Raw genomic sequence first — 23683 nt, forward strand, 5'->3', positions numbered from 1 at the left:
TTTTTATTTCAGTAGAAAATGTTCTACTCTGGCTTCTAACTCACATTTTAGAGGGCTTTGCAGAGGGATTAGATTAGTGCATTTCTATAGTCCTTACGTCATCCAAACAGATTTTGGTTTATTAAAGGAGGGAATCTCACAAATCAACATGCATCCTCTCTTCAATCACTTTTACTAAGGGAATCTTGCCTTTATTTCCTTAAACCAGTCCATATCTAAAAATATATAAAGCAAAACACTAACACACAATCCTAACTAATCAACGCACAACTTTGACACTAACTACATTACATATCACATTCAGGGGCGGACACACATGGAGAGAGGGTAAGGCTGAAGCCCTTACCCAATTTTTTTTTTTTTTTTCTACTTTCAAATTTTTCAAAATTTTGAAAAATCATGTTTAGCCCTTACCAAATAATGCTACTGAAGAACAAATTATCTTGAGATTAATAGTTCTAGGGGCTGAAATTATAGACAGAGAAAGTAAGAATTTGCAGAAGGAACAATGGCGTTGGAGAATAAGAAAGAAGAAGGAAGAAGATGAGTAATTTCAATGAATTAATTAATATAAAAGTTATGTTCAAACTGACCTGACCCCAGTTAATATCTTTGACTCTTTTTATTCTTCAAATTAATAAAAGTGCTATCACTTTTAAAAAGTGGCACACGTTATTTTGGCTTGTTATTAAAAATGATTTTAAAATTTAAAGTAGGAGTACGCGTTTTTGGGATTTTTAAAAGCTAAAGAAAGAGAGACAGAAGCAGAAGGGTTTACAAGTTTGGAGCACAGCGGCACGAAAATACAGAAACGGCGTGCTGCAATTGTGCAAAGGTTTGAGTCTTTGAAACTTTAGTGAAATTAATATTCAGATTCTGATTTTATATTCTATCTCTTATTTTTGTAAAATTTTGATAGAATAGTTGCAAGCTAAAAAAGTTATAACAATGGTGATTGGTTAGTTGCAAGCTAATATTTGTGATTGTCGCGTAGAATACAATTTTGTTAGTGAGTGTTGATAGTGTCTTGTGGAGTCATGGATATAAACTAATATTGTAGTTCAATAATTATTGTTTAGGTTGACTGTAGAAGATGGAACGTTTCTTTAAAAAAACGTCGGGATGAATTTTCTTCCCCAAGTGAACCCATTGTTGAAGCAATGGAAAATCAGCCCCGGAGAGAAGTCGAGTTGAACTTGAATGATATTGTTAGTGATCTGGGAAAACGTAAGCCAATTGAAGAGTTCAATGTTTCAATTCGTGATAGAGTACGAAGAGAGTATTTGAATAAGGGCCCTTGTCAACCAATTGGACATAAGTATGAAAAAAAAGAAATACGGCATTCAAGAAAGAATTTTTCAAGATATTTGGTTTAAAAGGTATACATGGTTAGAGTATAGTGTATCAAAGGAGGCAACTTTTTGCTTTTGGTGCTACCTTTTCAAGAAATCAGATAAAGGAGGTCGACAATCAGATGATGCTTTTACAAAGACAGGTTATAGCAATTGGAAAAATGCATTAGAAAGATTCAATTATCATGTTGGAGGCGTGAATAGTTGTCATAATAATGCTAGAATTCAGTTCGAAGCTTTTCAAGATCAAAGGAACAATGTGGCAAGTACATTACGGTCAAATACCCGTGAGATGGAAGTTGCATATCGTATTCGGTTGACTGTCTCATTGAATGTAACTCGGTTTCTCTTAAAGTAAGGATTATCTTTTCGTGGACATGATGAGTCAAGTAGTTCATCAAATCGAGATAATTTTCTTGAGTTGCTTCTATGGTTTAGTGAACTTAACGATGATGTATCCAAATTTTTGTTTACAAATGCTCCTGCTAACAATCAAATGAATTCGCCACGAATTCAAAAGGAATTAGCAAATGCTTGTGCTTCAGAGGTCACACTTGCCATAGTTGATGATATTGGAGATAAAGTTTTCACTCTTTTGGTTGATGAGGATCGAGACGTTTCATTGAAGGAGTTGATGGAAGTTGTTTTAAGATATGTGAATAACGAAGGATATGAGATTGAGCGATTTATTGGGATCGTGCATGTAACTGACACTTCCTCTCATACATTGAAATGCACTATTGATGAGTTATTGGTGAAGCATAATTTATCTCTATCTAAAGTTAGAGAACAAGGATACGGTGGAGCTTCTAATATGCGGGGTGAGTTTAATGGATTGAAATCCTTAATATTGCAAGAAAATCCATATGTCATGTATATTCATTGTTTCTCTCATCAACTTCAATTAATTATTATTGCGGCTGCCAAGGGTATTAGAGTTGTGAAGGATGTTTTTAGCTATGTCTCCATGATTGTGAATATGGTCGGGGCATTTTGTAAGAGAAAAGACCAACTTAGACAGTTGCAACATGAAAGATTAGTTGAACAACTTAATAATGGAGAAGTGATAAATGGAAGAGGTCAAAATCAAGAAACTAGTTTGGTAAGGCCTGGAGACACTCGTTGGGGTTCACATTTCTTTACATTGCTTCGTTTATGCTCTATGTGGTCTTCTGTTGAGAAAGTGTTGGAAGTTGTACGTGATGATACTACTCTCCGTGATAACAGAAGTACCACTGAAGGATTGATTGAAAGGATGGATAGTTATGAGTTTGTTTTCACTTTGCATTTGATGAAACATTTATTGGGAATAATCAATGAAATATTATTCAAGACATATCATTGATCCGAAGTGTGAAACTTCAGTTGCAAAATTTTAGAGAGAATGGATGAGAAGACATGCATGATCAAGCAACAAAGTTGATATGGATGAAATTATACCACGCCGTGGTTATAAGAAGCATGGAGCAGAGTTGATCACGAATTTGCATTATTATCGTGTAGAGATATTTTATCAGGTACTATAATATTTCTATTTATGTCTTCTATACATATATATTTTTTTATCATAATTTATGTTATTGTGGTTGCAATGTCAATGTTGTTGATTTAACTATACAAGAGATGGATAATCGATTTTCTGAAGCTAACACCGACGAATGCATATCATGTCTTGATCCAAGAGATTCTTTCTCTCGATTCAATGATGCTCATGTAATCCGTCTTGCTACTTTATCTCACGAGGACTTCTCTGCAAATGAATGTTTACGTCTTCCACTTCAACTTAGTAATTTTATTGGTAATGTACGATGTGATCCTCGATTTGTTGCCTTAAGCAATTTAGGAGACGTTTCTATAGAAATGGTCAAAAGTGGTAAGCATTTGGCTTTTCCGTTGGTTTATTGGATTATTGTGTTTGCATTGGTTTTACCCGTTGCTACTGCTTCTGTTGAGAGAGCATTTTTTGCAATGAGGACTATCAAGACTGACTTGCGAAATCGAATGGGAGATAAATGGATGAATGATAGTTTAATTGTATATATTGAGAAGCACTTGTTTTCAACGATTGGTAACGAACAAATCTTGCAACGCTTTCAATCGATGAGAACACGTAGAATTCAGTTGTCACCGCTTTAGATGTAAAACCACAATTATGACATGTTTTTTTTATTAAATATATTTTGGACTACTTCGTATTAAATATATATGCATTTTTACAATTTTGTGATTACGGTTTTTATATTATATAATTATATACATGTATATATTATATTTGACTGCGAAAAAATATATAGTGGAGTTCAGCCTTTACAACTAATTTTTTCTGCGTCCGCCCCTGATCACATTCATATATAGTTATAATTAACACATTTTCTCACTCTTACTTTATTATCTCACTTTATTTACTTTTTACACTATTTTTTCTACTTTTTTCTTTCTCTTACTTTTTTCTATCTATCTATGTTAGGGATACATTTTCTATCTATTTTTCCTTCTCTTACTTTATTAGGAGATGGAGGAGGAATTGTGGTAGGTGATCCATTCCGTTACTTAACACACTACATACCTATTTCTTAAATTTCATGCTGAAAAGTTTCGCTTCAACTATTAGTGAACATAGGAATATAATTTTAAAAATTTATCCCCAATCAAAACATGACAAAATGTAAGGCACGTGAGAGTATTTTATATTATAAAATTTTATTTATCTTTCACTATTAGAGAGTTATTGTTGCAAAAGGAAGAGAGAAAATGGGAAGTGAGAGAAAATATTAGTTTAATGATTATATATTGTAAGATGAGGTGAGATATTAGAGGAGAGAATAGTAATTATAAAACTATAAAAATATCTTTTGAGTAAAAAATGGTACTAAATGATTAAAAAGGTAGGAATGCGTATAAAAGTGCTTTCAGTGATATTATATAAAAATTCAGAGATATGTGGTTATATTTTTAAAAAATAGGACCATATTTATTATTTTAATAAAATTTAGGTACCCAAATTATAGTTCACTCTAATTAATGTTACTGTTCTTGTGAAATAAAAGTTATTGTTAAAATAAAAGTAACAGTTTTAGTCATATGACGAGCCCTGGTCTCCAAGGCCCTCACACCCCGGCTCTAGGAAGCCGTTTAATTAATGTTATTTTTCTTGTGGAATAAAAGTTATTGTTATTTTTGATAAAAGAGGACGAACCCAGTTCTCAGGGCCCTCACACCGGCTTTAGGAAGTAGTTAATAGGTAGAGTATCGTATATCTTAGTCTATGTCTCGAATAAAAGTAAATGCTACTCCCTTAGTCTCGGCTAAGATGATACATTGCTTAGCCGGCACGGGATTTTAGGAGTTATTGGTTAAAATGTTTAATTGGAGAGAGAGAACGTGGGTATAAGTATTAAAGTAGAGAGATAAAGAAAGATGAATATTTTAATATGAGTGAGAAAAAGTGGTTGAGTGTATTAATTGGAGAGAGAAAGTTACCAAAAAAAGAAATGTGTCATTTTAAGCGGGACGGAGGGAGTACTAGAATTTATGGATAAAAAGTTTCTCTGTTTCTTGAATTAAATTCATTGTTTTACTAAACAAAAATTGTTTTAATTTTGCATCATAATCAAAATCAAGACCAAATCTCCGCCCTTAAATTTTAAAGTGAGTGAATGAGATTAAATCTTACGAATCTCAATAAATAGTAAACAATATATCAACAAAAGGGTAAGATCGTTATTTTGTTATCATATTGTAATTTTCGTGTTTTTTTTTATATTAACATAGTGCATTACAAATATCAACACAAGTACACGAAAATATCAACTCAGTTTTATTAAGATTTCACAAGCATTATATTGAGATTTTATATGCATTATATTGAGATTTCGTCAAATCATCAACATATACGAAAACTGAAATAAAAATCATCAAATTTCATCATCCTATCATAATTTTCGTGTTTTTTTTATATATTAACATAATGTATTACAAATATGAACACAATGACATGAGTATTTCAACACAATTACACGAAAATATCATCCCAATTTTATTGAGATTTCACATGCATTATATTGAGATTTTACATTCATTATACAGAGATTTTATATACATTATATTGAGATTTCGTCAAATTATCAACATATACGAAAACTGAAATAAAAATCATCAAACTTCATCATCCGAACATCGTCGGAACATATGCAATTGACATCTCGTTAGAATCCTTATAAAATTATCTTTAATTTGATATATTTTTTGCGAAAAAAAAATTTAAATTGAGAGAGTTACGTAAATTTAAAGTTTTAGGATAATTTTAATAAGAGATTATTGACATTAATAACCTTTAATTTTATTTAATAATTATTTAAATTTAAAATTTAAGAGAGTTGCGAATAATGATTGACATTATATCAATCATTAGATCTCTCAATCTAATGATTAAAAATTGATCTTAGTTTTGAATCGCTAATTAGTTAGCCATTAATCAGCTCCACCGGTTGTAGTAATATATAAATATACTACTACTATTATTTATTTAAATAAAAATTACGACTTAGTTTGAATGATTGTTCTACATACGCATGCTTGGACCCGGACCTTTATAGTATCCTTGTTTTTAATTAGGAGCCATTCACCTTCCTAGTTATACTATGTTTTGGGGTAAATTCTATGCAAAAACATCTGTTCAGTTTACGTGAATTATTTCTGCCAAGCCCAAGTTATGGCCTAAAGCCCGCACTGTTCATCAGTACAGTGGCGGAGCCAGGATTCTAATCCTAGGGGTCCCAAATTACTGCTAAAATTTATTAAGTATTTTCTGTGTTAACGACGTAGAAATAGCTCCGGCATAAATAATACTCTCTCCGTCCCATAAATGTAAGAAATGGTAAAAAATGAAATGAGACAAACTTTGTAGGACGGACCGAAATGGAAAAATGGGACAATCTTTGTGGGACGGAGGGAGTAGTATGTACGAAAAATGGATAATGAGATAAAGAATTAGATAACGAGTAATAAAATTTAGAAATATAGTAAATTAGTAACAACATCGGAAAAAATAAAATTTAAAGAATAGATTTTTATAATAAAGAGTGCTATTCAAATTGATATTACTAATAATATATCTATGTATTTATGGAATTAATGAATAATTTTCTTTTATTCTAGATTTTTAAAATAAAAATGATATGATTAAAATTGATTTTTAAATAATATTATGTGAAATATTTATATATTCATAGAATTAAAGAGATAAAGAGTAATTTATATGGTTAAATAATGAAAATCATTTAATTCTAATTAACAAAAAAAGTATACAAAATTAATAGCTACGTATAAAATTAAAAATTACTAGAGAAAATTAACATGAAAAATTCTTTATAGTACGAACTAAAATTATTAGCTATAAGATTATAGTAGCATACAATTACTAGAGAAATTACCAAAAATGCATAAAAACTAATACAGTGAAAATGCTAGAAAAGGGATTCAAACCAGGAACAATTGAAATGGTGCACTTCAACACCCGGAATTCAAACCAACTCAGCTACTAATTCAATTGTTAATTCTTTTATACATATATTATACATAGGAAAAAAGTCGATTGGGTGAGGGGCCCAAGAGGAATTCAAACCAACTCAGCTACTAATTCAATTGTTAATTCTTTTATACATATATTATACATAGGAAAAAAGTCGATTGGGTGAGGGGCCCAAGAGGAGAAAAAATTCAGTGATTCAAGTATATCATATGTCATATGATTTGGTATGTCTTACCATGCCAAGTGGAAATATATACACGAGCCCTATATCTAGGTGGAATCATAAAGAATTTAGAAAGAAAAAGACAATCTCCTGTATTATGGAAACTATCCCAAATTTTTGGGCATGTATATAGACTTCTCATATATATATATATATATACATCGTGAACACTAATTTATCTAAATAATGGTTATAATATTCCACCACCATTTTTTTGAGACTGCTTTTATTTTATATTGATTTATATAAACATAAATTAAATTTATTTATTTGATGGGATTGTTTTTTTCTTTTTTCATGATATATACATTAATAAAATTTTGGTAGCTTTGAACACAATAATTTAACTATATGAATAACTATACAACGTTTTTTTAATCATTACATATTTTAACATCAATTTTAAGAAATTAAAATTACTGATTCAAATATAAGGATAACAGTCTTATTTTTATACAATTAATGGGATTATGTTAACGATGCAACATCAATTATAAGAAAATAAATTCCAGTAGACATATTTATATAGTCTTTTATAGTAACTTAACTATTAAAAAATAATTAAAATGTAACGAAGATAAAAAAAAAACTTGAACATGCACAAAGACATACTCAATAACATATTTGTTTAGTTAAAATTATGAACACCAAATTTTGATGCATACTATTCTACAAAATTATGTGGTGAAGTAAAAAATATGACTAAATATGTACTCAAGTTATAACTTATTAAGTTATAGGATATTAATAAATATGAAGCTTGTGCATATTCCTGCGAAATAGTTGCCAGAATCTGTCACAAATTGGCAAGCTGTAATAAAACGGCCATACCTCCTTAAACCCCTGGAGTTTTTGAGATTATCTTTTTGTAAATTAAACTAGACTTCAAGAGGTTTCTTGTGTTATAGGGCTCGAATCCTATGTTATTCCGAGCAATTATTTAAAAATAGCGTAATGTGGTGAATTTTAAAAGTTCCAAAAGTTGAAATTAGAAATAAAGGCATGTTCTAATTTACATATATCTGTAAGTCAAGATAAACACCTTAGACGTTCTAAAGAATTTTACTTATCGTAGTACCCCGTTTTGTTGATAAAATTGATATGGAATTTGTGTGTGATAATATAGAGATGGTAGTTGAAGAAAGGAAAATGGTGCATGATTGAAGGAAATGGCAAATCAAGGCTTTTGGACGTTATGAGGTAGGGTATCTAAGTATTAATACTTTTAACTAGTGTTTTTATTGTATGTTGGTAAATTTGAATAAAAATGCTCTTATCTTATCTTTTAAAATAAGAAAATGTTTTGAAGTGACATTACTTGTTCAATTAACTCTTTAATTGAATAAGGATTGTTACATTTCCTACCAAAATGGCAGGAAACCAGTATAGTTCCTCTCGGGCTTGAACATTTTTCGTGGGCTAGGACGAAAATGTTCACTGGTAGTATAAAACAGATGATTGGATGGGGAAATTTCAATTTAATCAGAACATTTTGTCTAGGAGAAGATGCATATAATAAATCAATTATTTGGTATTAATGACATTTGCAGTTGTATTTTTTGTGTTTCAAATTTTAATATATTAGTAGTATATGTTAAAGATATAGTACTCCATTAGTGAAAAAATGAAAGTAATCTTTTAGGAGTACTTATTATAATAATGAAGAAATCATAACAGACAAGCATATAGAAAATGTAGTGCACTGTGGTGTGGTGAATAAATGAAAGAACAATACAAGTAAAATGAGAAACGTTTATCCAGTAACTTCTGTTTTATCCACCCCATGTAAAAATGGTAATTCTCTATCTCTCTCTATCACCAGTGCCTCATCAGGGTATGTAAGGGCCTCCGCATACAGCCATTCAGCCCTGTGCCGAATGGCAGCGATATGCCTCGGTGCAACTTCTCCACCCTGGACCATAAGCTCCGCTGTTTTGCTGGATCGGTCGGATAAATGTTAATCGCACTTTCTTCCTATTCGACCAATCACCATGGTCCAGCCTGAAGCGTAACCCATGACCACGCCGGGAATAAAAACTCAGAAACACTTTGCCGGCGGGTCATGGAAAGGAGTTTCCCCCTCAAGTTCTCGACTTCCCATTCACACCATGATCTAATTCAATAGCGTTTAATGAACTGAAGAAGTTCGTTATCGTTAAGACTTCTGAGGGTGAGCGCTGCGGCCTCAGCCTGGGAGAGTGTTGGGATATTAAAAGAATTATAAGAAATATCTAGATTTTTGTTTTATAGATAAAAATCTAGATATTATTTAAGACTGATTCTTTAAGTTTATTTACTGTCTGCTCTATGAGAAACCTAATGATGTGTTCAATAATATTATATGAACTGTAACTGTATGCAAGCACTTAGTTTTGATGCATTGACTACAATAATTTCAGCTTTCTAGTATGTATTTGTAACCAGATTACATGATTTTAAAGAGGATATCAAGTTTCTGAGGATCCATTGTTGCTGTCACCATCACTTTGTAGTAATCTTTGAACTGATGAGGCCAACCCTTGTTGAGAAAGTCCTCTTTTCGTATAACAAGAACTCCGTCGCCTCCTTACTCCTACACTCAGGTACAAACTTATGTGCAGGGGTATATGAAATGGAAAAAAGACCCCTACTTTGACTCGATCGATTCAATTCACAAGTCCCTTGAACTGAAGCCCATAATCGCTGTAAAAAATTTCTTTATCTCAGCATCTTCTTCGCCACAGGACAAATATTCTATTCCCATCTCAGCTGTCTCCAAAAGAGGCTCAGAATTTGATATAAGTATCAAAGTTATAAGGTTCTTGAGGAACCACCCGTCTTTCTTTGAGGAATTTAAAGGTCCTTGCTATAACTTACCTTGGTTTAGACTGACTGATAAAGCCATTGAGCTCGATAAAGAGGAAAGACTAGTATATGAAGAATTTAGAGATGATATTGTGGGGAATTTGAAAAAGTTTATGTTGATGAGCAGCAGTCGACAGATGCTTCCTTTAAGGGTTATTAAGGGCTTGCGGTGGTATCTAGGTTTGCCTGATGACTCTTTCAGGGATCCTATGGAGTATAGAAGACGGATTGAAGGGGTTGGTTGTTCTTGATGAGTATGGTGACCGAAAAAGTGACAAAACCTTGTCAATGATGCAGCTGACTGCAATGAGGAAAGGAATATACAGTGGTGGTGCTGATGAGGCAATTGCATTTCCATTGTTCCCCTCGAAAGGGTTGCGGTTAAAGCAGAAGATAAAAGATTGGTCTAATGAATTTCAAAAACTCCCGTACGTCTCTCCATATGCTGACTACTCGCATTTGGACCCCAACAGCGACACATCAGAGAAACGGGTTGTGGGAGTGCTACATGAGCTGTTGTGTTTGTTTGTCGAACATGCTGCTGAAAGAAAGTCATTCTTTTGTTTGGTTCACAGGGCCTTTGAGAGGCATCCTCATATCTTTTATCTGTCTCTGAAGAACAAAACCTGCACAGCTATCCTGAAAGAAGAAGCTTATTGCGATGAGAAGGCTAAAGTGAGGAGAAGCTACTCTGCTCTAAAGGGCGAACAATTCCAAGGCTTCTGATCGAGAAAGCCTTTCCTCTAACGATTCTAGTTGTGCCGATATTGGTGGAGGATGTAGTCCTACAGAAGCTCGACCTTTTAAGATCAAGGGAGTGAAGACTTGATTATAAACTGTGAATGTTCTTCCTTAAATAAAGAGATTGCAGGTTACTTGGATTGATTTGTGTATTTTCAATCCAAGAATCATGTTCCAGATTTATGTAAGAGAGAGTAACATAATTAAGATTAACACGTCACTCTATGATACCACTTTTCTTTTTCACATATTTTTTTTGTTTGAATTCAATTTCATACTCCTTAGCTAAATTTTGTCACCACTTCAACTTTTTGTAGTAATATTGAAAAAGTTGTAATTTTATTGTAAAAGATGATAATTGTAAGTGAAAAAATAATGTATACGTTATGTTGCTTATTACATGAAGAAAGGTAGCCCTATTTCATTAGTATACATATATATACTCGTGGAAAAAAGTACTTTGACTAGTATTCAAATGGGAATAAAAAAATATGTGTAATGATAGTAATTTGGCTTCCCTACAATGTTTCAAATATCAATGTTTGCACTAACATATCACCAATATTAACACATGTACAATGTAAATAAAAGTCTCAAACTAAATCGGAAATAATTCGAATCTCCCCCTTTTGTTGGAGATAATTGACAAGATTAGTGGCAACAAATGTAAACAACACCACATCCACATATATATGCATATAACTAGCAACATTCTTTGTTAGGCCCTTCCTAAGTAGGCTCATCCACAACAACATTAAATCAATCTCATTCATTCATTCTACATCACTTATACCAACTCCAACTCCAACTCTAACTCCAAAATTGATATTCTTACTATAATTACTCAACCCTATTCTCGGATTACCCTTTCCTAATAATCCCATAAACAAACCTACCAATCCCCATTTTTATCCCATTTCATTCATTTTTCTTGCCAAGACAAAATCCCTCCAACCTTGCTTGCCTTTCACCCCATTAATTTTTCCATTTTCTTCTTCTTAATGGGATGATAAAATCCCTAAAAGAGCTCAAGAAATGGAGAAGAAAGGCAACATTCTAATGTGCAAGTACGAGATGGGAAAGGTTTTAGGGCAAGGAGCCTTCGCGAAGGTCCACCACGCTCGATCCCTGAAGACAGGCTTGAGCGTGGCGATCAAGATCATCGACAAGGAAAAAATCATGAAGGTCGGCCTCATCGACCAGATCACGCGCGAGATCTCCGTGATGCGACTCGTGAAACACCCGAACGTCGTCCACCTCTACGAGGTCCTAGCCAGCAAGTCCAAGATCTACTTCATCATGGAGTACGTCCGAGGCGGCGAGCTCTTCAACATGGTCGCCAAGGGCCGGCTCAAGGAGGACGCCGGCCGCCGCTACTTCCAGCAGCTCGTCGCGGCCATGGACTTCTGCCACAGCCGCGGGGTCTACCACCGCGACCTGAAGCCCGAGAATCTCCTGCTCGACGAGCAAGGGAGCCTCAAGATCACCGACTTCGGCCTCTCCGCCCTCATAGACTCCAAGCGCCACGACGGCCTCCTCCACACCACGTGTGGGACCCCGGCGTACGTGGCGCCAGAGGTCATCAACAAGCGCGGATACGACGGCGTAAAAGCCGACATCTGGTCTTGTGGGGTAATCCTTTTTGTCCTCTTAGCCGGATATCTTCCCTTCCATGACTCCAATTTGATGGAGATGTACAGGAAGATAAGCCGGGGGGATTTCCGGTGCCCGCACTGGTTCCCCCCGGAGGTGAGGAAGCTCCTCGCCAGGATCCTCGACCCTAACCCAGGGTCGAGGATCACTATTACCAAAATCATGGAAAATTCTTGGTTCATTAAAGGGTTCAAGCATGTCGAATCGCCGATCATGGACGATATTTCGGATTCCGATCCGATTCAAGAGGGTGTGGATTCGGATTCGGAATCATGCGAAACAGGGGAGGGGGCAGGGGTGCATAACATGAACGCGTTCGACTTGATATCGATGACGCCGGGGTTTGATCTGTCGGGATTGTTCGAGGGGGAGAGGGGAGGGAGCCAGGGGAGGGACCATGAGTGGTTCACGACGAGGGAGACGCCGGAGACGGTGGTGTCGAGGCTGGAGGAGCTGGCGACGACGGAGAGCTTCAGGATTAGGAAGAAGGATGGGGTGGTGAAGATGCAGGGGAAGAAGGGGGGGAGGAAGGGGCAGCTGGGGATCGATGCGGAGATTTTCGAGGTGGCGCCGTCGTTCCATATGGTGGAGGTGAAGAAGTCCTCCGGTGACACGCTTGAGTATGTCAAGTTTTGTGATCAAGAATTGAAGCCTTCGCTTAAGGATATAGTGTGGAGTTGGGAGGGGAACAACCCTTCTTAGTCAATATATTTAGTTTGTACATATTTGATTGATTGGATCTTCATTACTTTTGCTTTGTTGGAAGATGGCAAAGCTACCAAAGAGTATAAACTAGCAACTTTTCTTATTAGATGCTAGAGTTTATGCATAATCAATCTAGACAAAATGCCTTCCTTGAATAACCAGTGTAAAAAATGAAGCAATTTAGCACATTCTAGTCGTCAACTTCATCAGCATTCTTTAATTTAAGTATTACTGCTATTTACTCTCCGTTCCATTAGAAATGAAACGTCTCCTAAAATGGAAACAACACCATCTCTAACTTTTTTCCTCATTACTTTATTCTCTCTTCTTTAATTCCCAGAACAACTTTGCATAAAATCTCTTGCCGAAAATAAAAGTGTTTCATACTCCCTCGTCCCTCCGTTCTATAGTGGTTGAAACGTTTTCTTTCGCTACGCAATTTAAGAATAAAGTAAGAGAGAGTAAAGTAAGTAAAAAGAAATGTATTAACTTGTACTAGGAAAATGACTTCATTATTATTGAATGTACCAAAATGGTAAAATGACCCATTACTATGGAGCAGGGGGAATATTAAATACTCCCTCCGTTTCACTATAGTTGAGTCATTTTACCATTTCGGGAAGTTTCTTCATAGTTGAGTCATTTCCTTATATGGTAACTTTTTTCTCTTTCTTACTTTATTCTCTTTACTTTATTCAATTTATACTTTATTTTCTCTACCTTTTCCCCTCCCTTACTTTTTTATCTATTTATTTAACACACCCAATATTCATTTCTAAAACTTTGTGCCGAAAAGTTTCGCCTCAACTATGGCGAAACGGAGGGAGTATTAATCACGATGGATGGATAGATTTCTGCAATTCAATTTAAGTTAGACTATTGTTATTGGGCTTAAAAGGGAGAGAACTGAAATGAAAGGCACTCTTTTGAATTCATGTTATGGGCTGTAAATGGCCCATAATATATTTGATTTGGGTGTGAATTAAACTCAGCCTACGAGAATTATATATGAATTGGGTTTCATTCTAAGTCCCCAATTCTTGAGAACTTATCATTACTGCAGTTCCAAACAAAAATACTTGAATTGAAAGACCTCTTTGAATTGAGTTAAAATTGTCTGATTTAGCTTCTCGACATGAGCAAAAACTGTCTAATTAAGCTCTTTGAAACAGGCCTAATAAACTTTCAATGAAGAATCGAAAAACTCCTTAATGCGAGCTTAAACTATGTTAACCTGTTTTGCATTTCGAGTCATTCTATCACAATTCGCGTTTTCGAAGTCAATTGATGCAACCGTATCAATTCAAATTATGAAAATGAAATGATTAGAAATTGGATTTCAACTTCAAATCTAAATATTGTTGTTATGTAAAAATTTTGAAATTGAAGAATAAATAGAAATCCCTAATTATCTAACTCACCTTTATAAGAAAAACATCGTGACAACTGACAACACATGAAGATAAAGGCCTATAAAAACATTCTAGTCTGAATCTTGGCATATGGCTGTCAGTGGAATTAATCCTCTCATCCTCTTGATGTTTTAATACACATTCATAATATTTAAAACATAATCATAAATCATTTGTAAAGCCAATGTTGTAATTTGTTATTCTTTGGCTGCTTTCTTTTTCCTGTCCACTTTTTTCACTTTAAAAGTGCCACATGCATAAAAAGCTTACCTTACAGTATTTAATCATTGATAAGTTTAAAAAGATGAACAAAAATTAATGTCAAACTGCATCCTTTTGACTGGCTTTAAGCAGTTTAGGTAATGATGTGTTGCAGAAATGAACAGCATCATCAAGATTTGGGAATGAACTTAAAAACAACTCAAAATCATCACATCTGTAGGCCTGCACATATGGGATATGCCAACTAATTAACTTCTTACTTTTGTAATAAACTACTATCATTGTTAGGGGTGGGAATACGGGTATCCGGGGATACCGATCCGAAAAAACCGGGTATCCAAACTCGAAAATCATCTAAATATCTATCCAAAATCCGCCCCGATATATTTTTGGGTACTCCAATACCCGCCATGGGTATCCATATCCGACGTATCGGGTACCCAAATACCCGACACTTTACATGTGTTAATAACTAATAAAAAAATTCAAATTATATATTACTATAAATATAGAAATATTTAAATTGACTAATATCTTTAATGTTGCATTTATTTTGTAGTATAAAACTATTAAAAAAATAGGTCAGTTTTATTTTAAAGTTTATAATTATATTTACAGGGATTGGTTATGCAATATGAAAGTAAAATAATAAAAGTTACGCATATAATTAAATTGTAGAAGCAACCAATAATATAATTCAAAAGTTCAAATAATAACTAAAATATAAAAATCACATGAGTTGATTATGCAATACGTAAAATTTGAGAGTTTGGAGAACCCATGACCTAGAGTAAGAGAAATTGACTTATTTAAATAAGTCTAGAGAAAGTTAGACTAGTAAGTTGTAATTAGTAAATAAATTAGTCCAGCTCTTAAAGCTTAAAATGGCTAAACCTAATTAAAAAAATACTTTAAATAATACATTGGATATTCGGGTAATATCCAATACCCATTCGAGTTACCCAATACCCGGTTTATGTTAAATTTCAACACCCAATCTCATACCCAATCCCATAAAATTGGATATTGGATATCCAATATCCGGCGGATATCGGATCGGATACGGGTAAACCTAATACCCGATATCCGTATTCCCACCCCTAATCATTGTTATGAAAAAAATGTCTTTGTAACTTGAAACAAAAAATGCGTACCAAGAAATGTGAGCAATTTTACATTTCTAACTCATTATCAAGTGTAGAAATATGAGTTTGTATTGGTGGCGCAGATTAAATGAGAAGCAGTAATCCCTATGTCCCATCGAGGATGACTTAATTTCATTATTAGTTTGTCCCGTCAAGATAAATCATTACTAAAAATAAAAACTCATTTATCTCTATTTTATTTCATCTCTCTTATTTTATTTTCTTTAATTAACACACAAGATAAAACTGCATAAAATCTCATGTCATCCAAGGAAGGGGTCATCTTCCTTAAAACGAAGGGAGTACTTATTTTACCATACATTTTATTTTGAATTAGGACACTTTATTTAGGATATGGATGAAGTACGAAAACATCACACACAGTGTATTCAATTCTTATTCACTGGTAAAAGTTGTCATCCAACATTTACAACTATTTTCACTAAATTTCACTAAATTTAAACTTATTTTGATATTAACGTTACATTAAAAAATGATTTCACTCAATTATATATTTTACTAAATTTACACTTAAAGAATATTCTCTATTCACTTATTTTTTTCTGTTCACAAAGTGGTTTGAATTTGTTTTAATATAAACGCTCTCACAAAGTGGTTTGAATTTGTTTTAATATAAACGCAAAAGTGAATATATTTTACTCAAAACCCAAAATGAGATTGGAGGTGGTCTATGTATTGAGCTTGCAAGTGAACTTGTTTATTATTTAAAATGAAGTATCTTTTTAAAAGATAATTTGCCAATAAATTCCAGAACATTTAAAATTTTTATTTTGCATATCAACTTTAAGTTCGGCATATAAATTATTAAACTATTAATTTGTTCTTATTTTATAATTAAACTATTAGATCTTGTTGTTTCGCAACATTCGAAAAATTAATGCTAATATAAAGCTTGCATGATGGTTTACTTAGTTGCACTATCCAATGTCAACTAAAACTATGTTAAGTAATCCATTCGTCTCATTGAATATGATATATTTTCCTTTTTAGTTTGTTCCAATTAAAATGACACATTACTTAAAATGACAACACCTTTATCTCTACTTTATTTCCTCTCTCTTATTTTACTCTCTGCTCTCAACATACAAAATAAATTTACATAAAATCTCGTGCCGCCCAAGAAAGCGGTCATCTTCCTTGGGATGGAGGGAGTATTAAGTAGCGAAACAACATCTTATTGTATTATACTCCTTTTGTGTCCTAAAAAATAGAATTTTTTTTATCTGTTATTTAAAAATAAAAACTCTCTATTTTAAGAAATGAACCTACAATCTACTGACACTAATTCTATTACTTTTTCTACTCATTTATCTAACTTTATCTATTTATTTTTCTACTCTCTCTTACTTTATCAATTTTACATCAATTTTAAAGTTGGTAGGCAAGGTTAGAGCTTGAAGATAGAAATTTATACCAAAATATCCGTTTTAAAATGAAAGATCTAACTTATATTGCGAAACTAAAACTTTTATCATTTGCCATATTTATAAGAGGCATGGTTGCTTTTGGAACTGGATTAACTAAAAGTCAAGACCATAAAATATAGGACTATTATAATTTTAAATACACAGGCAAAATTCGTGTAGGATTCCGGCAGTGTCTCATATTTCTAAACTCTAAAAATTGTTCCATCCCAGATTTGCAACTTTTTTAAAAGGTGTTTTTTATTTTTCTGAATGTCGTATGATTATTTCAACTGGTCCCCATACCGTAGAATATAATTGAGTTTGAACTCGAACATCGAGTAATCAACTTAATTTCACCCTTAGCAGCTTTTTGGTTCACAATGGCATCCAAACAATGTGTTGTACAATGTGATGAAGATGTAATGACTTGTCATTTTCTTATCAAAGACAATTTGGACTATGAATACAAACCTAGTTTCTGCTGCTCAATTGCCATTTTACTAGATTTGATGAAATGTAGCGCAAATCAGAGCACCCAACATTTCAATTATTTTTTATTTTCTTCTATGGCTTGATCCCCAATATGGAAAACCCTAATCATTTTCTACGTTTCATGTGCTAACATTTCCATACTATATGGAAAAAGGTACTTCCCCCATCCAAAAAAACATTCTCATTCATGGATGACACAGATTTTAATAAAAAAAAATGGTAAAGCAAAAGAGAGAATGAGAAAGGTTGGTCAAAAAGTAAGAGAGATGAGAGAAAAAGTAGGTAAAATATGAGAGAGAAATTTCGATTTTTAGAAATGAGACTATTTTTAATGGACATCCAAAATGATAAAATGAGAATTTTTCATGGACGGATATGAGCACTTTTCAAGAATATGCTTCAGAAAATATTTTATACTCCCTCCGTACCAAGATATTAGAGCTCTTTCTTTTGGGCATACGAATTTAGGAGATGTTGTTTAGTGTTGTAAGTGAAGTTGGTAGTAAATTAAATTTTTACCATAAATATAAATGACTCAAATATGTTTGGACACCACAAAAAGGAATAAGGCTCTAATATCTTGGAACGGAGGAGTACTATCACTCAAAAGTAAAATTTATGAGAGAACTACAAATTTAATCTCTGAGTTATACAGTGTTATTAGACGAGGGTTGTGATAAAATGCAAACTCATATATTGTACAAACTCCAAACTATGATCTGGACGGTTAAAAAATATCAACAGATTACAAAATAGTAGCAACAGAAAATGTCAACACAATATGAACACAGCATCACCCGTTGACACTGTGTTGCTATTTTGTCATCTGTTGACATTTATGAGAGAACTACAAATTTAATCTCTGAGTTATACAGGGTTATTAGAGGAGGGTTGTGATAATTTTGTCAACCTGTTGATATTTTTTAACAATCAAAATCATAATTTAGAGTTTGTACAATATTTAGATATTGCATTTGATTACATTCCTACTAGAGAAAGTCTTTATTTTATTTTTTTATAGCATCGTTAGACGGCTCTAACTTTTAATATAATATTGTTGGAGTTATTTTGTTTTGTGAATTTTTTGTCCTTTTAGTAATTTTTTAATCCAATGGATATTTTTGTACTCTTGCAATTTAGAGCACTACAAATTTAATTCATGACCTACGGTAATAACAAACGCGGTCCTCATTCGTAAGTATATCTCCACAGAGCTCTGACATTCAATGTGGTATCGCTGGAAAGATTTTCACACTATTTCGTGACCATTTTGTCTTTCTGGATATTTTTTCGCAAATGGCATTTCTTACTTTTGCTATCACTGTGCTCTCTCCTCTTATCTTCAAACACAATTATTGATATGATACATTCTCTCTCCACTTCTCCTCCCGCTTCGTACTATCATTAAACTTTTGCATTTTTTAATTTTTTTTAGACCAAAATATCCTCACTGTTCACCAACAGGAGTCTCACTTCTTGACGACAGATTTTAGATATATTGAGGAAAATGTGTGGAAAAAAGTTAGTGGAATATTGTACCACTTGTATGTAATATGATTAATTTTAAATAAAATGTGAATAAAATCAGTTAGTATAAGTGGGGCCTATTGCCATTTATAATAACAGCGAAACAGGACTCCTATCACGGACGAATTGAAATGAAAAAACATGACTCCTAATCGTGGACAGAGAGAGTATATATTTTTGTCATTTTCATGAGAGGAAACTAATGGTAGTACTACACTTGGTTCATTCATTTATATATGTTGTATTCATTAGGATAAATCGTCAAAGTATGTGGCAAATGATTATTCGTCATAGCACATATTTGAGGGGAAATAAATGAACTAAAGTAACGGTTCGCTCTCATGAAAAAAGACATAAATAACCCTTATAGCCTGGTGGTATTATATTAATTTTCAAGGACGTCTGGTGATATTTTTAAAGAATATCGGCCATGTTTGATATTATTGCATGGTTTAGCGACTAATTTTATTGTTCTCACAATTGCAAAAGTACAAAAATGCCCATTAGGTATTACAAGACCAAAATGACAAAAAAAAGTTATGGAATAGTGAAAAATGACTTCGAATGGTATTATATCGAACGTTAGACCCGTCTATGGATATTTTTAAAGATAGGGGATTTGCTTGATATTTTTATATTCACTCATAGTGATATATTTATGAAAATGGAAACATTACTTTATTTATTTTATTCCCTTTTATACTTATATTTATTAGTAGTTATACCTAGGGGTGGGGAATTATACCGAAATACCGGAATACCGGACTTACCGTACCGAAAAAATACCGAAAATACCAATTTTTCAATATACCGTAGTTTTCGGTACGGTATGATACCGTACCGAAAGATTCGGTACGGTAACGGTATTAGATTTCCTATACCGCGGTATACCGAATCTTCGGTATATACCGACACTTCGGTATATCGTTGATTATTAAATATATAAATATATATTTGCCTATATATATAATATTTATAGGATTATTATTATATATATAAAACCCTTATATAGCAGGTTGGATCCTCCATTTTCAGTTCCATCTACAAGTAATGTTTTTTGTCAAATTCATCAACAAGATTTTAAGAAATGAAGATAATGTTGCTCATGATTTTATAATTTGTTTTTGATTTGGTTGTCAAAGTTTTATAAATTTGAATATTAGAATGATTGTATCGAGTTTAATTGTTTTATACTTTGAAGTAGTTAAACAATAGAATTGTGTTTTTTAATATTTTAGGTATAGCATTGTTTTTTCGGTATAACAAGTATAATGGTATGTCGTACTGAAGTTCGGTATACCGCAAAAGTACAGTATACCGAAAATACGGTATGGTAACGGTATCAAAAACTACCATACCGAATTTCCGGTATACCGAACTCCGGTATACCAAAAAATTCGGTATGGTATCGGTATGGTGTTTTGTCATACCGTAACTTTCGGTACGGTATACGGTATGACACTCAAAGTACGGTATACCGTACCGAACCACCCCTAGTTATACCCTAAAAACACTTCACTAAAATCGTACTCCCTTCGTAGTCCGTCAAATAAGATTATGCACTTTTGGTTGGGCACGAAGTTTTTAATGCACAACATGGTTTAGTAAGGGAGTGATGGAAAGAAAAATAATTATAGTATTGTTTGAGGAGAATGGGTCTCATCTTATTAGAGAGAAAAAAGGTTTTCAAAATTAGAAAAAAATGCATACTCTTGTGAGACTAAAAGTGAAATAGTGAATACTCATGTGAAATGGAAGGAATATGTCAAAAAGTAATAGTTTTGAATGTAACTGAGGGAATATGAGTATACAATCTACAAAAAGAATTAGGGATATAAATAATGGTCCAACGGAGAAAGGCATAGCTAAAACTAGATTTGTTAATGAAATTCTCAACCCGAACACAAATCGATCTGTAATCTTCAAACCTGAACCCAACCCATACATAACACGAACATGTTAATGATACGATATAATATGGGTTCACATAACATGATAACACCTGAACCTGATTTACATGATAAAAATCTAGTTAACGCGATTAAAACTTGATATTATACGAAAAAACCTACTCCCTCTGTTAGCGAAGAGGAGTCCCGTTTATTCATTCGGGCTCGTCCGCGGGTTAGATGTCCCATTTCACTTTTACTATAAATGGTAATAAGTCTCACATTTCACTAACTCATTCCTCTCACATTTCATTTAAAACTAATACTAATATACAAGTGAAACTCATATACAACTAACTTTTTTCCTCCCATTTTTCTTAATATTTCTTAAGACCTGTGCTACAACGAAATGCGACTCCTATTCGCGAATGGAGGGAGTAATTTTTAACGCTAATTTATACGGTAAAAGCCTTATTTACACAAACTTAGATAATAATAATAATAATAATAATAATAATAATAATAATAATATATATATATATATATATATATAGGATTGTGATCAATTGAGATTTTTTTATGCTAATTGAGAAATGAGATGCAATATCAGCCACTCATTTTTATTAAATGAGTGGTCCAGATTTTTCCACATGGAAAATATCTTTAGATTAATTAATTATGAAAGGGCAGAATGGTAATATCATGGTAAATTTTATTCAATAAATATTTTTTTTATTTTTAATTTTAATTTTTTATTAATTTTTTTATTAATATTTTATTAATTATTTTTAAAAAAATTTAATTTTTTTTTAATTTTTTTAAAATTTTTTTATTTTTTTAAAATTTTTTTAATTTTTATTTTTCAACTACATATACAATTCATGTCAACTACACACATATAATGTCAACTATGTGTACAATCCATGTCAACCACACACACAATTCATGTCAACTACACACATATAATGTCAACTATGTGTACAATTCATGTCAACTACATATACAATTCATGTTAACTACACAATATAATGTCAACTACATGTACAATTCATGTCAAATAGTATTTATTGAATAAAGTTGTTGACATTTGATGTGTAGTTGACATGAATTGTATATGTAGTTGAAAAAAAAAATTTAAATTTTTTTTTAAAAAATAAAAAAAATTTTAAAAAAAATTTAAAAAAAATTTAAAAAATAAATTAAAAAAATTAAAAAAAATTTAAAAAAAATTTAAAAAAAAAATAAATAAAATTAATAAAATTACAATTATGCCCATCTGTTGACATAAACTACATGCTGTTGACATTTCACAAATATTCTGGATGAGTGGCTGAGATTGCATCTCAATTCTCAATTAGGTTGATAAATCTCAACCTAACAAGACTCTCTCTCTCTATATATATATATAGAGAGAGAGAGAGATTTGATCTCCTGAGCGCCCATATGTGAGCGATAGATAGATAGGCGACCACTACGTGGCAGTGGAATAATAAAATTTTCTATTAATTTTTTTAGTAATTAATTATCCTTAATATTCTCTCTCTACTAGAAGGCAGAACCGCAGAAGCACTTCATCTCTACCAAGTACCTACTACCAAGTACCCATTGCATCATTAATTGTATCTAGCCGGAATTATTGTTCAATATTCGCCGGAAAACTTTATTTTTCCAGTTGTGCCGACCACTTTAAATGGAGATTTTTTTACTGGGTCTTCTCTCTTCGTCTCAATCTTTCGTTCTTCCTTGTCAAATTTGTTCCTTGTTAGCATGCAATACTCCCAAAATTTCTCTCCAAACTTCATCCCTGTGGATTTTATCACAACCGCATCAAAATTTTTTGATTGATTTCAAGCTTTGGTGGAGCATAGCAAAAACTAAGAAGGGGTTAGTGAAAATAAGAAATTTGTTGTGACATTTGCGTCTCACACTTTGCAATTTTCTAAAATTTTTAGGAGAATAAAGAGAGAGGGAGGGGTTTTACATTGCTCGCTCTGCAATTTTGTGATTTCTGAAGGAGAAGCAAGAAATCAAAAGTTGAGATGTGCTGTCGAATTTCAATTTGGAGAAAAAAATCATGAAAATGGAACTGTTGGGTTACGCAAAATGTTGAAAGAGAATTAGATCTGGAGAAAAAAGAAGAATTAAGAGAAACTTTATGCCTTATGTCGATTCGACATCGCCGATTTGGAGCCCAATGAAGAGGTCTTTGATGTGGAAGGGGAGGTCCGGATGATGCGTTTTAATATATACAACGGTGAGGCGAGATTTAATTTGGAAAAATATCAAAAAGGCTACTATTACGGTAATAACTAATAACTAATATCAATTTTTTATGTTAAAAACATCAACACAAAGACATAAATTTATTAATTTTCTTGTGTTGATAAACTTATGTCTTTGTCTTGACATTTTAAATTTACATGTTGTATTGATATAATTATATCTTTGTGTTGATAATTTTAATACACAATATTGAAAGTTATTAGTTATTACTGTTAATTAGTTAGCACACTAACACAAC

At 32.6% G+C, this 23683-nt stretch overlaps 1 protein-coding gene and 1 pseudogene across 1 annotated transcript; both read left to right on the forward strand.

Moving 5' to 3' along the window:
• The first annotated feature begins 1848 nt into the window (after window positions 1–1848).
• Window positions 1849–10675, forward strand: LOC125209505 (annotated as a pseudogene).
• A 925-nt stretch (window positions 10676–11600) lies between these two features.
• On the forward strand, window positions 11601–13237 carry LOC125215990 (CBL-interacting serine/threonine-protein kinase 20-like). Its single transcript, XM_048117582.1, has one exon. The coding sequence runs from the start codon at window positions 11726–11728 to the stop codon at window positions 13043–13045; it is 1320 nt and encodes a 439-aa protein (XP_047973539.1). The 5' UTR covers window positions 11601–11725; the 3' UTR covers window positions 13046–13237.
• The last annotated feature ends 10446 nt before the right edge of the window (window positions 13238–23683 follow it).

Source organism: Salvia hispanica, chromosome 3, assembly GCF_023119035.1.
Source record: "Salvia hispanica cultivar TCC Black 2014 chromosome 3, UniMelb_Shisp_WGS_1.0, whole genome shotgun sequence".
Classification (NCBI taxonomy): domain Eukaryota; kingdom Viridiplantae; phylum Streptophyta; class Magnoliopsida; order Lamiales; family Lamiaceae; genus Salvia; species Salvia hispanica.

Bases quoted from the DNA above. Each gene is read 5' to 3' on its own strand.
- LOC125215990 (XM_048117582.1), top strand. From the start codon at position 11,726: ATGGAGAAGAAAGGCAACATTCTAATGTGCAAGTACGAGATGGGAAAG.